This window comes from Schistocerca americana, chromosome 6 (assembly GCF_021461395.2).
Source record: "Schistocerca americana isolate TAMUIC-IGC-003095 chromosome 6, iqSchAmer2.1, whole genome shotgun sequence".
Taxonomy (NCBI): domain Eukaryota; kingdom Metazoa; phylum Arthropoda; class Insecta; order Orthoptera; family Acrididae; genus Schistocerca; species Schistocerca americana.
This window is the reverse complement of record NC_060124.1, coordinates 361,740,244-361,755,849: the sequence shown is the minus strand read 5'-3', so window position 1 is coordinate 361,755,849 and position 15,606 is coordinate 361,740,244. Positions and strand designations below refer to the sequence as shown.

Genomic DNA, 15,606 nt, shown 5'->3' with positions numbered 1-15,606 from the left:
ATATTAATGATACTGTGTGGTGTTGTGAAATATTTTGTAAAGTTGATAGGTTTATGTTGAGGTGAAGTGGTGTGAGAGATGAAGGTTTATTGTATTGTGAACTATAATGAATATGTGAAGTTTAAGAAGATTATGATGATGTTAGGGAAATGAAATATTAGGGACTTATTGGTGCTCTGTCTTGAAATGCATTGTACTTTTGTTTATGATGGTATGCTGTAGAAAATATTGAGAAATGAATAAAAGGAAGTTAGGAAAAGTGATGAAGACTAATCTTTGATTAAATGAGCTCAGTCTCATTTGCTGAAAATATCTAAATTTTATTTAGCAACTGTATGATTCCACAGCATTGGCATGAGAAAGAGTTCGCATTGGCAGGAATTAACTTACATGTACTAAATATCTTGTTGCTGACTATAAAGTACTAACAACTAGTAAAGTCATTTCCATGTTAATTTTAAAGCAGATTTCAGTTTTGGTAACATTTTTGGCATAATTTATGGCCAAGATCTTTTTTACATAAGTAACTAAATACCTCAGTTTTTAAGAAAACATGTGAGAATGAGCTAGTTGTCTCATCTTGCAACGTAATTTGAAAGACTTGGAAAGCAATTTTTCACATGCTACTGTACATTCTATTATGTGATATGAAAACTAATGAATGCAAAATATTTTTAACATTCAGAGACTAATGGACAAAATAAGTTATAAAACTGATTCACTTATGCATGGAATGCATAGGGGGTCAGCTGACTTTGGTAGGCACACTATGTGGTGAGTGGTGCCTTCCCTAGCAGGGTGTATCCATTCTTTATCTCTGGTGTACTCTATTCTAACTCTTTCCTACCCAGTTTATGTTCCCACTGTGCTCTTCAATTTTTCTTTTTATTTACTATTTTTTATTCAAAGTGTATCCTATTTCCTGTCACCACAACTTTCATGGATGAAGCGGGACAACAATTCTGGACTTGTAGCTCCTGCCATGTCAGGCACTTAAATAAAAAAGAGCCCCTTGCAAAATAGACGAAGAAACAAGTTTTCTTATAGCATGTTTTTATATGCCAATGGCTCAGTGTTCTGTATGAAAGGTAAATTTACAAGCAACACCTGGTAAAATTTTACAAAAGTATTTCATTGGTGTTCTGAGAAAAAGCAGTAAGTTCCTAACTAATTACATTAATTTTGTCCTGTGATCTAATGTACTTTGCAATATTTTCTTTAAAAACAATTCAAATAACTCTATATGGAGAAAGATCTTTTTTATCACAGGGCACTACCAATTAATGATATTTCACCTATTAAAGACAGATTTGTAAATATTGGTATACAGACATTCTCATGAAATACACATTCTACTGTCATATTAATATGATAAAATCACTATTATGTGTACCATCCTTTTTTTATCCCATATATGTTACATGATATTTGGTAATAACTTGAGAGAGGCAGGATAGGTAAAAGGACAGGCTTTGAAATTGTTTTTGAAAATTTGTGAGGAAATAACTTAGTAAAATAAAATTATGTTCTTGATCTCATTTGAATGAAGTGGTGATGAAAAGGGAGTCAAAATGCTGTATATCATGTAATGAAGAACCGTTGAATACTGATTTGTTATATTCCAAAACTTGTTGGCATAACCAGTGTTATCGTGTTGTATCAAAATTTTTCTCATATGCCCATCAAAAAAAGTTTTGCATCACCCTGGTTCCTGAACTCCTGAAGATAGACATTGACTGTGGATATTGTATCACAGACATAGTCTCTTCCACTGTTCAGAGATGTCACTAAACCCACCCAAAGATGTAAACAACGATGCATGAGCAGCGCCTACTAGGTGGAGGGGGTCCAACAGCTAATCAGTTCCCATCATCCCACCAGGCAGAAAGTACACGGATTGTGTTGTCTGTAGTTCAACCATACCTAGACCATCAATGCTGCAATTTGATTGCATCTGCATTGTTACTTTGTGCCAGGAGGGGCTTTCAACAAAGGAAGTGTCCAGGCGTCTCCGAGTGAACCTAAGGGATGTTGTTCGGACATGGAGGAGATACAGAGAGACGGGAACTGTCGATGACATGCCTTGCTCAGGCCGCCCAAGAGCTATTACTGCAGTGGATGACTGCTACCTACAGATTATGGCTCAGAAGAACCCTGACAGCAATGCCACGAGGTTGAATAATGCTTTTCGTGCAGCTACAGGACGTCGTGTTTTGACTCAAACTGTGCACAACAGGCTGCATGATGAGCAAATGACGTTTTTGTTGATCTCTATTCCAATTTTCTGTACAGGTTCCGGAACCGAGGTGATGCAAAACTTTTTTTGTTGTGTGTATATTTTTTTTTGGAGGGGGGGGGGGGGGGGGGGGGAGGGAGCTATTTTAATAAAACTGTTTATGGTGAGACAAATGTACTAACTGACCTTGGATCATATGAAGTGAATGAAATCACACCAAAGACACAAAAACAAAAAATTCACTACTACATAGCTACGCAAAAACCTTTAAATGTCAATGTTTATAAATACTTAATGTAAGTACAATGACTATTATGGACTTCTCAAAAAAGATTTACAAATAATTGTATTTTATTTATGAAATGTTAGTTCCAAAAATTTTTTTGCATATAAATAGATCGATACATGGCAGTCATTCCTTTGCTACAAGTTGTTAGAGGTAAATCTCTGTTCTTTTGTGCAGTTGCTTGTACAAGTCTGAAGTTCAAGGATGGAGAACAAGTTATGTGTATTTTATTGAATCGTATTGGAAAGCAAAATGACTAAAAACATATGTGTAATTCTTCAGAAATTCCATCACATTTCACGTTATTATTGGATCAGTACCCTGATCATCCTCTAGACGATTACAGAAAGATAAACCACAAAATGCAAATGAACCATCAACACACAAGAAGAGCAACAAAAAGATCAGTATTTTTCATTATTAACGGAACTGGTTATTAAAATTCGACTGTCCCTGTCACTCGCTGCAGTGTGTCACTGTCTCGATGTGGCAAGTGCTGTGAAAATGTGACCAGCTGCCCAAATTACTAACTTACTCCAAACATTAATAAATGAACTTTGGGCAACAAGAGGGTGGGGAAGGTCAGAATATGGCTGGGTTGATGCCATAGCAGTGACAACACATTTCAAAAGAAACTGCCTCTGGCTAATGGGAGATGGAGAGGGGGGAGGGGGGAGGGGGGAGTGGGGGAGGGGGGAGTGGGGGAGGGGGAAGTGAGTGGCAGTCAGCACTTAAAAGAGGTCAATACACAATGTGTGCCTTTCGTATTGGACTGGCATGTTCATCTGAAATAATTTTATGGTGGTAACTGTGATATGTGTCTTGAAATGAGAGAGAGAGAGTGGTGCAAATGAAAAAAATAAACAAACATCACACAAAGTTTCTTTAATTATTCATTGGTAACACAACAGTAAAATAACATCAGACATCAAAAGAAGCCTTAGACTTGCAACTATAGACAAAAAGCCAACATCAAAAAATGGTATGTATCTCTGTGGAACTTATGGATTTGGAAATCTACAATTGTATATTCATGGGGACTCATTTCTTCCAAAAAATAAACATTTCATAGATCTAAGTCTGCAGAAATATGTAACAATTGTTGACACAAAACAATAACAGATGTACCACAAGTTTATAAATCAGGAAGCTGTTTCTCAGGAAAAACTGGAAAGTGAAGTCTACAGAAGAAAGTACATCCTGACCTGACACCTGTTCACTCTTTCAGAAGGAACTGTGAACTGGAAAATCTAATTCAACCAGTGTGTTGTGTTCAACATCTAAAACATTACATAACTAGAGGAAAAATGTCTTTTAAGTGGCTGTATTTATTTCAAAAAACTTTATCACAAAACACAGCTTACAAGATTACTCCACTTCAAATTGCAGTTTAAAAAAAATATGGTTTGTCTCTATTATGAGACAGATATACATGGTCATATCACATTAATGTGACCTTCACCTAGTCTGACATCAACATGCAATAACCACTCACAGACATCTGCTGGTAGCACTAGGAGTTGATGTGGACATGTAAAACAGTGCAATTGTTATCGTGATGTGGAGATGGAGCAATGTACCTGACATTCAAAAGTGAATGATCCTAGGCTTTCAGGCCAAGGGTGAAAACATTTCTGAAATGCCTAATTTTGTAAACTGTTCACATGCGGCCATGGTTAAAGTATACTGTGCAAGGAAAAATGGCACTATTCAAAACCTGCATCGAGCAACTGTGGTGCACCACAGGCCATAGATTATACATGTGATGAATATGGGCGAACAGACATGCAAATGTTGAACAAGTGACTGACCGGATGAACCAGGTGGCTATCAATAGTGTCTCCACAATGACTGTTCAGTGAAAATTACTGCATATGGGCCACCACAACAGGCACATGGTTGATGCATCCATGTTGACTGCTGTTGATTGGCAATGAACACTGTAATTTGCCTGCCAGTAGTGCAACCAGACATGCACTGAGTTGTAACTGGTAGCGTTTTCAGATGAATTATGTTTTATGCTTCATCAGAAAGATGGCCATTAACAACTGTTGGATGGGTCCAGCCTGGAGGAAGGAGCATTATGGTCTGGGGAATGTTTTTATGGAATTCCCTGGGTGATATTTTCATTCTGCAAGACACAATGGATCAACACATGTACACATCTATCCTTGGTAGTATAGTACATATTGACTGTTAACATAACTGCTTTCATAGATTAGCAACTACATTGACACAGAAGGAATTGGATGGGGAAGGGGTGAGGGGGAAGTAAATGGAGAACATAACCTGTTATTAATTATTTCTCTGTCACAAAGTGTAAGTGTTCCTTCTGGTTTTTTCAGCCAGAAGCCTGTTTTTACTCTTCTGTCTGTTTATTTTGCTATCCAGCCCTTGTCTTCTACTACCCCAAGTACAAAATCTCATTAACTTATTCTATGATGTCACTGTTTATTTGTACTATTTTTTCTAATATACTGCTCGTACATTATTATAGTTAGCTATACTTATATAAGATTACAACAAGTTATCATATATTCCTAACAGTTATATTGTATGTTATTGGGTAGATATCTATCACCTCAGCTGGTATTCCTTATTTTTGGGAAACACTCTAAAGGTGTTGCAAATTTTGTAGTGGGAGGTCTCAATCCAGCATTAGCCTCCAACTCATCACACTTCCTGCACAATATCCCAAATCTACACCCATCCCTCTTCCTCTTGCAACTATGCTTGACACTATCATTGCAACCTCATTTTACACAAGTAGCCCACATATACAAGGCTTTTGTATCCTAGAACACTACTTTTTCCAACAGCCATTTGACAGTCTCTCAAAACCTTGTTTGCTATTACCTTGCTCAACTTCATCCTCATCTATAAATAATTCACCTTTGATGGCCAGATCTCCAAACAAATAAGGGGGCCACTATGGGACCCAGGATGGCCCTGTCCTATGAGAATCTTTTGATCAGTTGCTTTGAAGAGACATTCCTCCCGGAATCGTAATAAAGAACTACTTCTATGCTTGCAGCAGCTTAACTCCTATTCCCAACACTAATTGACCTGATTCTTTTCCATGTTTAAAGCAACCTCCAACTCACTGAAGCTCACATCCAAAGTTCATTCCATATAAAACCAACCAATTAGTAACAGTACCTCCACTACAATATCTGCCAACCTTCCACATCAAAAATTCCCTTTCCTGTAGCCTAGGAATCCATGACAAATGTATCTGCTCTAACAATGGATTTGTCAACATGTGTACCAACAACCTCAACCAGGCTTTCCTCTTGCACAACTAACTCACAAACTTTTTCTGTACAAATCTTCTGGACAGTCTCTTTCTCTTGCTTTTAAATAAAAACACATTCTATTTCAAAATAAAAACAAAAAAAAAAAAAACACTACATCACCAAGGACATGGCTTTCTCTAGTCAAGCCTTGAAATGAGATCCTCTCTCCCTAACATTCTTCCCACACTGTCCACTATCTTTTTCCATTGCCCTCCTAACCTCTGTACTGTCCTTGTAAAACCATTTGGCATTCTCAGGTCGCAGTCATACTTCTGTAAAACCGGCCCCATGCACCCACCCACTATAACTTAATCCAGCCCCACCATTAGTAGATCTTTCATCAAAGGTAAAGCTACAAGTGAAACTACACACATTGTTTACCAACTAACATGTGATCATTGCATGGTTTTTATTTAGGAGTAACCACAACTATGTTGGCTGGGCATATGAATGGACACAGAAGAACTGACTGCCTTGGGTACAGCCAGAAAACAGTTGCTAGCACATTCTACAGCAGGCTGTGCCAACACTACCTACCCACCCAGCCCCCCACCCCCACTTTGTCCCACCCCTCACATTGGTGCCTGCGAAAGCTCTTGTACACATTCGCAGATAGGTGCAAATGGTGTATCAACCCCACCAGATGGCCTGACTGCAAGTCTTCTGCGCATGCACAATCTGATTTGCCACCCCTGCATGCCTGACCCTGGCCTGTAGATTACAGTCACATATGCTATGGGCTGGCTGACAGATTGGCATTTGTCCACTTCTGCCCATCCTGTGCCTGTACCCACAACTTGGGCAGTGCACAATCTTGAACAGCCTGCTCTATAGCATTACTTAAGAGATGTGAGTGTCTGCTGCACCATATTGGCCTTTCATATCCCCCCATCTCGCACAAATTTCCCTGAAATATGGAGATGGGAATTTGGTCTACATCAAGCTCCCACATCCCATCACCCTCCTCCTGAGTTTAACCTCTGTTAACCTCTCCCTATCCCTGCCCTCCCCCTTCCCCCACCCCCAGCCCCACAACCACAACCACCACCACCACCGCCACCCTCACCCTCACCCTCACCCCCACCCCACCCCACCCTCACCCCCACCCCACCCAACCCCACCCCACCCCACCCCACCCCACCCCACCCCCACCCCCACAAATGCGGGCGAGAGCACTTGTGGTTGCCGCGGTGATAGGTGACGTGCAACAGACAATGAAAGAAAAGTTAGCGTAGGCGTCAAGTACGAGGAGCCAATAAGTACCTAAAATAGGGCCCGCAAAGTCAGCACGAATGCGCTCCCAGGGCGTCTCAAGCGAAGGCCATGGTGACAAAGATGACTTCGGGGCGGCGGCCTGTGACGCACAAGGCCCGCAGGCAACGACCATGTGTGCTATTTCAGAGTCGATGCCAGGCCAGTACACATGACGGCGCACCAGAGATTTTGTGCGAGACACACCCCAGTGCCCTTGGTGAAGGAAGCGCAAGACTGAAGCACGCAAAGACGCAGGTACCACAACATGCGGTGAAGCATTGTCGGTGGAAAGGAGGATAACACCATCCCTAGCCATGAGGCGGTAGCGCAAAGCATAGTAGTTCCGCAATGGGTCAGAAGTCTTAGCGGACGGACGATCTGGCCAACCCTTCTGAATACAGCGTAAAACCAGGGAGAGGGTAGGGTCAGAACCCGTAGCCGCTGCCAGCTGGTCCCCTGTAATGGGGAATCCGTCCACAACCCGCTGCTCGGCAACATCCAGATGGAAACACAAATGTTCGTCCTTATCGAATGCTGGATCAGAACCCATGGGAAGGCGATACAGTGCATCAGCATTCACATGTTGAGCCGTCGGCCGGAAATGAATCTCATAATTGAAACGAGACAAGTAAAGAGCCCAACACTGGAGGCAGTGTGCAGCCTTGTCAGGAAGTGACGATGATGGATGAAACAAGGAAACAAGCGGTTTGTGATCCGTAACAAGATGAAATTTGGACCCATAGAGAAAAACACCCAACTTATGAAGAGCTTAAATAATGGCCAAAGCTTCTTTTTCAATTTGAGAATACTTTTGTTGGGGATCCGTGAGTGTTTTGGAGGCATAAGCAATGGGTTGTTCAGAGCCGTCTGAAAAACGGTGCGCAAGGACTGTACCGACCCCGTATTGAGAGGCGTCTGTGGCAAGAACAAGATGTTGGCCTGGTCGATAAGTAGCCAGGCACGGGGCCTGTTTCAGCATAGTCTTCAATTTCTGGAAAGCCGCATCACATGACCAGTGAAAAGGCATGTTTTTATGCAACAGGCGGTGCAACGGCTGAGCCACCGAAGTAGCAGACAGTAAGAACTTGTGATAGTATGCCATTTTCGCCAACAAAGCCTGCAGTTCCTTAACAGATGCAGGGCAAGGAAGGGCATCGATCGCAGCGACAGTTTGCTGATGCAGATGAATACCATCCCAAGAGAGTTGAAACCCCAAGTACATGATAGATGCCTGAAAAAATTGTGATTTCTGAAGATTACACTTAATGCCGGCAGTCTGTCAGACATGAAAAAGTGTGCGGAGGTTCTGAAGAAGTTCTTTAGAGGTGAAGCCAGTGACAACAAGGTCGTCCATGTAATTTTTACACCCAGAGACAGGGAGCATTAATTGTTCCAAGAATCGCTGAAAGAGAGCAGGGGCGCTGGCAACCCCAAATGGCAATTGTTGGTATTGATAGAGGCCGAAAGGTGTGTTAAGGGCCAGAAATTGCCGGGAAGCAGCGTCGAGAGGAAGTTGATGATAAGCTTCTGACAGGTCAATTTTAGAAAAATACTGGCCTCCTGCAAGTTTAGTGAACAATTCTTCAGGTCGGGGCTTAGGGTAAGTGTCGATGAGGCATTGCGCATTTACAGCGGCTTTAAAATCGCTACAGAGATGAATATCACCATTGGGCTTAGCAACGACAACAACAGGAGAGGACCACTCACTGGAAGTGACAGGAAGCAAGACTGTTGAAGTAGTGAGACGATCCAGCTCCCGTTTTACCGGACCACGAAGGGCCGCAGGAATGGGCGGAGCCCGAAAAAACTTAGGCCGAGCAGTGGGTTTGAGCATGATATGAGCTTCAAAGTCGTTTGCGCAGCCTAACCCAGGAGAAAAAAGGGACGAAAATTTCGTCGACAAGGAATCCAATTGGGCATAAGGAATAGCATCAGAGACAATATTGACAGAGTCATCTATGGAGAACCCAAAAACGCGAAAGGCATCGAAACCAAAAAGATTCTCTGCGTTATTCTGGTCGACCACAAATATGGAAACAGTGCGAATGACGGATTTGTAAGATACCTCAGCATTAAATTGTCCCAAGAGAGAAATCTTCTGTTTATTGTACGTCCGTAATTGCTGAGTGACAGGTGATAGGAGTGGAGTACCCAACTGAAGATACGTCTGAGAATTAATTATAGTGGCAGCAGAACCAGTATCCACCTGCATGCAAACATCCTGACCAAGGATCTGGACAGTGAGGAATAACTTCCCTGAAAGGGAAGAAGTGCAATTGACAGACAACACAGAATCAGAATCAGCGTCATGTTCATGAACATCATGTATGCAGTCGGATTTGCAAACGGAGCACACATGACATTTCTTTTTGCAATTGTGACACACAGCCCAATGTTGGGGACAATCCTAGTGTGAATGTTTCGTAAAACACCGCTGACATGAAGGAAGTTGCCGGGGGTTTTGATGCAGTTTCTTAGAGGGTTGTTTACAGTTAGGCCGAGGCTGCACGTGGGAGCGTACTGCGGTCACGTCGGCCAGTGGGGACATGCCGCACGCGTCGTCAACAGCGCACAGAGGTTGTATTTCCCCAACGTCACCCCACGCCTCTATTTGCACCCCAGCGGCGCAAGAAATTTCAAAAGACTGCATGATGGATAGGACTTAATCTAGAGTCGGATTTTCCAACTTAAGGGCACGTTGCCGAACTTCTTTGTCGGGCGCCGACCGGATAATAGCATCCCATACCATGGAATTGGCATAGGATTCTTTGTGAACGTCAGTAACAAATTGACACTTTCGACTGAGGCCATGAAGTTCAGCAGCCCATTCACGATAGGATTGATGCGGTTTTTTTTGACAACGATAAAAGGCAACACGAGAGGCTACCACATGCATTTGCTTTTGAAAATAGACAGACAGAAGTGAGCACATTTCAGCAAAGGACAAAGACGCAGGATCTTTCAAAGGAGCCAATAGCGACAACAACCGATACATTTGAGGTGAGATCCAGGAAAGGAACAGAGACTTACATGTTTCTTTGTCCGCGACTTGAAATGCCAAGAAGTGCTGTCGAAGACGTTTTTCATAATCAGACCACTCTTCTGCCGTCTCGTCGTAGGGAGGAAAAGGAGGTATAGCCAATGACGAGAAACGTCCCGCATTTGACGCCGCGACGAAATCGCGAATCGCCGACGTTTGAAGTGTTTGCTGTTCAATGAGACCTTGCAATAGTTGCTTGACAGTAGCCATGGAAACCTGTGGGTTAATGATGAAAAGGAAAAATCCACTACCTCGTCGCCAATTGTTATAACGTCAAGTTGAGCACATATATTTCAAAACGACACAACACATATAAGTCACTGAGGAAGTTGACAAGCAAGACATGTGAACACGGTAACATTCAAATGAGCACTGAGTCCAAGTCTAGCGGCCGCTGGCTGGCTGGCTGCTTAGGTGGCGCAGCTGCTGCATGGCTGGCAGACAGCGCCGCATGTAGAGAACGTGGGTAATTGCGCGGCGGCACTTTGAACGATCGGCGAGTCACAACAATTCTACCCCTCTTGAGCAATTAACTTTTTTTCTCTCTATATTTTAGTTGTGCCTAATGAACGACACTATGTATATTACATACACTCAAAATTGAAAAAACACTATAATGCAATATTTCTCATTAATTTATTACTCAGGGGGTAGTTTTCACTCCACGGGTTATGATGATATAGTTAATTTTGCTGAAATTTGTGTTAACAAAGAGTACCACCAACTAATAATTTAAATAATTACTATATCATGTAGTGATAACAGCACGAGCTTATCAACAGATTTGAGAGTACTGATATCACTCATTAGTTATCATTACAACACATCCTCCAGTCCTATAATCCTTGTAGCCTCAATCTCCAGTAACTCATTGTCCCTGCACCATCCACACAACAGTTTCCACTTCCTCTGTTCTGTTACCCCTTCTCATATCATGTCCCCATGTTGCCTTCAGAACATGCTGCTTACCACCAGCCACTACAATTGTGCCGGTCCATATATCTGTCACCTCTTCCTGCTGCATTTCTAGCCTACAAACTGGTTTTGAACAGTTAGCCAATGGCTGAAAAGTAACATTGGCACTGTTAGTCAAGCCAGCACCATGTAGGAGCAGAGGTTTATGTGTGTGTGTGTGTGTGTGTGTGTGTGTGTGTGTGTGTGTGTGTGTGTGTGTGTGTTTTGTTTTACTCTAGCTCATCAAAGGATAACTCTGAAAGATAGCAAGTTTTCTTTCTTTCATGTGTGCCTATCAACAACTCAATGCTCCTGCTTTTCAGTCAGTTGTAGCCTTTAATTCTAAAGCATAAACAAATATCAACAACTCTTTCAAATTGTTTACTGTGATATTACATTTAAAAAGAGATTCTGTCATGTGAGAGTGACAACAAATCAAGAAGTGCATGGCTTATAAGATATCAGTGTCAGCTGAATTTAAGTAAATGCAAGACCAAGTTTACAATGGACAAAACAAATCAATATTATTTGAATGTAACCTCAGTATTAAACCACTGCACTCTGTGATATTAGTAATTTACAACAAAATAACTATTCAAAACATTTTAAGGTGGAATTACCACATTTACAGCTTTGTTTTTGATGTGTCTCCTAATACCTCTTATTTTACTTTTTGCTGCTCAACACAAGTTGTTTACCTTTTTATTGTCCCTTTGCACAGATAACAACATTTAATTTCATGATTAGATATTACCTAAATTAGAATGACTGAATGGACTCATTAAGTTTAAATAAAAGTCCTTAGATCTGCAATCAGGCAGTTCACCCACTCCAAACAATCACACATATATTGATCTATCCAACAGAAGATAGTACAAGAATTATTCTTAAAATCCTAAAATCCCCCCCCCCCCCTTCCACTCCCTTTCCCACCTTCACCCCTGAACCCATAAAACAAAGAGTGGTGCGCATATCTTGCAAACACAAAACTGATATGGTATATGTAAAAATCAGATCACATATGCAAACAAATGGGTAGTCTTTTCTGTCTATTACTCACTAATGTAACAAAGGCTGCAATTTTTGTATAATGACTTGAACAATACAAAAAACACACATAGAAAATAAGAACTACAATAGGAAGATCACAAATGTGCGCAAAGGAGATTCTTATTAAACAATTACCTAGAAACATTTTTCTCAGTTTTCATAATTATGATCTCTCCTGTAGATAAATTAATATTTGTGTGCTATCCTTGGTACCTATTAAAGTATAAAGTGCATGCATAACTGATTTCTTCTGTGGCACATACATACTGAGTAACACATTTGGTATTTTGAACTGACACATGTTAGAAATTCACCAGTGAGATTCATATAACGGTGTCCTGGTTATAGTTGTCATTGTGTTAATGAAAGTTCTGGTAGAATGTAAATCAATTAGGAGCTCACCAAATAGTGTAGGTGTTGAGTCTTCAACAGGCACAATTATATGTATTCAGCTAGTAAAATGTAGCCATACAAGTGTGAGTTTGTGTGCATATTATCTGTCTAGTTTGAAAATAATATTTGTCCAATAGCTAATAGAGTTTTCAGTCTTGTCTATATGCCTGTCAATGACTTAATGTCTCTATTATTTGGTAAGCAGTCATAGCGTTAAGATACATTTATATAAAAGATTATATTCACCTCTGTATTTTCATATGCCGAAGGCTTCGTCTGAAATATTTTTGCAATCTGAGGGCCAGTGAAGCGTTCATATGCTTTGGAACCTGTAATTTCTGCCAGTTTCTGGAAGTAGTTTTTAGAAATAATCTGAATTAGTTTATTATATTTTATGAACCTGAAGATAAAATTAAAATTTGGATGTCAGATGCAAATATAAAAACTACAGCTAGTGTCAAAGTACCCATAATAAGCAATACAGAATACGAAGTTGTGAGATTTTTTATTATCTCTGATTTCACAATCTCTCTTACTGAAGGTGCATTTAGTGGCAAAATCTTAAGAGTCATCTTTAGTTGTTCCAGTCCTGCCTCATCTGCTCTATGTTCTGCAGTTTCTTTTAAATTTTATAGAGTATACTGCTTAGTTTGTATGAACAAAACAATCTACATCATGTTCTTTATTTTGTGGTGATACCTGGTTTCAGGCAAATCAGGCCATCTTCAGATCTAGATTTGGAATTAAAAGAAAAGAAAAATATAACCATTAATTATTCCCTATCATCTAATTATAGTTGTACATGATAGAGATGTATTATTTTGTAATGCAAAATTACAACACTACAACATATGGTAGTTGTTTTACAAGCAGCCTCACATGTGACAGAAACCATAGTTATTAGAGGGATGACAAAAATTCATGACATAAAGAAACATGAACAACAACTTTTTAGAAAAATCTATGCCACTGTACTCCAAAATGGAAATTGGATCAAATGACCTACTAAGGAACTCTACGATCACGCAGTCGACATCACAGTGAAATTTAGGAAAAGATGCCTATAATTTGACACACACCTATGTAGGATGCATGAAAACAGACTCTCAAAGAATATTTTTAACACTCAATGATAGCAAATTAAAGACAAATTTGGTAAAAGAAAAACAAGATGATCTGCAACAACTAAAAATTTCAAAAGATGAAACTGAGGACAGAAAAGTTTGGAAGTAAAATCAAATACAAGAAACTTGAACAAGTCTTCACAAAAGAAGCAACAGAGAAAATGGACAGACCAAATGAAGAAAAAACACAATGAATTAATGAAGAGGTTTTGGAAAGAAAAGAGAAGCAAAAAAGAAAAGGAAGTGAAGCTGTGACTGGCTCAAATTCACACATTTCCCTAAAAGGGAATAATTGAGAATAATGTTAATACATGTATCAGATTACTAAAAATCAGTAAAGCAGTTGCTATCATCAGCATTAATAGTTCTGCTTTTCATTTTCCTCTAGTCTAAATTTAAATCTGAATTTGTCATGAATTTGTCAGATGAATATAAGATAGATACACACATATGTCATTCAAAAAAGACTGTCTGCTTCTTTTTCAATAATAGAAAAGAACTGTGTATTATCAAGTAGTGATATGCATAAACTTTGGAGAAATGTAAGTTGTCCTATTATATTTGTGAAGAAGAGGTACATAAAATTAGCACAATGTACATAAAATTAGCACAACAATTTCCAGTGTCACTGCAGATAAATGCCTGTGAACAATATACCAAATGCTTCAAAACAAAAGGACAGAATTCGGTTTCTTATTACAGAAAAGCTATAAAAGACAGAAAAAACATTGAGTATGTCAACAAATGGAGGAAGGTTTAACGTTTTGATGCAGCTGCACTGTCGTTTCTTTGTAGCAACATGGCAATTGCGCTACAAGAGAAATCATTTTGTATGTTGGAATTTAAGTGAATCAATCCACTGTTCAAGTGCAAATTGCATTCCTCACACCTTCCAATTTTTTTCTGTGGTGTGCATAAAAGGCAGAGTCTTTATCCCACCTATGGTAACTACTCTTCAAGAGCTGAGAAATAAAACTGTAGAAGCTGTTCATCTAGTAAAGAGGAACATTTTGATTTGTGTATGTCAATGATATTCAGGAACAGAATGTATTTACTGCAGAGCTTAAAACTATTAAGACACAAATCTGTTTTCTCCATTTATTTGATGTTGCTAAAAAAATAAACTACCACTAAAACTGAGCTTTATGTACATGGAGTCACCAATAAAAGTTCAAAAGTTCACACCCATGTAAGTTGATACAATGAATCTGTAATTCAATAATTGTGTAATAAATTTACTTCAATTTCTAGAAATGAGATACTTATAACTATTCTAAATCATAATGACCCTTTACAAGTTAATTATGGAGATCTTAAGGGCAAGGAGGAAATGGACAGAGTGGGAAAGAGGAGACAGACACACAGAGAGAGGGGAAGGAGGGGATAGACAGAGAGGGAGGGGAGAAAGAGATATACAGTGAGAGAGGGGGGAAGAGATCGGCAGAGAAAGAGGGGAAAGAAAAGGAGAGAGATGGGGGAGGAGGCAAAAAGAGAGAAGGGGGAGGAGGAGATGGGCAGAGAGATGGTGGGAGGAGGAGATGGATGGTGAGAGGGGGTCAGAATGGGAGGAGAAGGAGGCAATGGAAGGTGGAGAGGAGTTGTGGGCAGGTGGGAAAGGAAGCTGTTGTTAGGAGGCAGGTGGGAGAGGGAGTTGGTTCACGCCAAAATGTTCTAAAACAACCTGTTGGTAATTTATTTCCTGTATTTAGTTGACATGGAGTACTCTAAAATTATGAAGAGCAATTTGCTGTTCAGTGTGTCAATCAGGTTATGAGAATGAGCACTGCAACAAGCCAATAATTTTTTCAATCTATTGCAGAACCCTAGATCATTGCACACAGCTTTACAATCCTCTTCAGATTCATATTGTGTAAAATAACAGAGAATCAGATATATATGTGTCCAATATATGACACAATTGTACATACTGCCATGGCCACAGTAGTGTGTGTTTGGATGTCCATGTGGTGATG

The 15,606-nt window shown here is 40.0% G+C and overlaps 1 protein-coding gene across 2 annotated transcripts in view; it reads right to left on the bottom strand.

Moving 5' to 3' along the window:
• LOC124619886 (xylulose kinase-like) overlaps positions 1 to 15,606 on the bottom strand; it is a 148,295-nt gene that overhangs the window by 70,801 nt on the left and 61,888 nt on the right. For both annotated transcript variants that reach the window (XM_047146514.1, XM_047146515.1), the window contains exon 5: positions 12,756 to 12,857. In XM_047146514.1, coding sequence (XP_047002470.1) covers positions 12,756 to 12,857 — 102 coding nt within the window. The remainder of the gene's footprint in view (positions 1 to 12,755; positions 12,858 to 15,606) is intronic.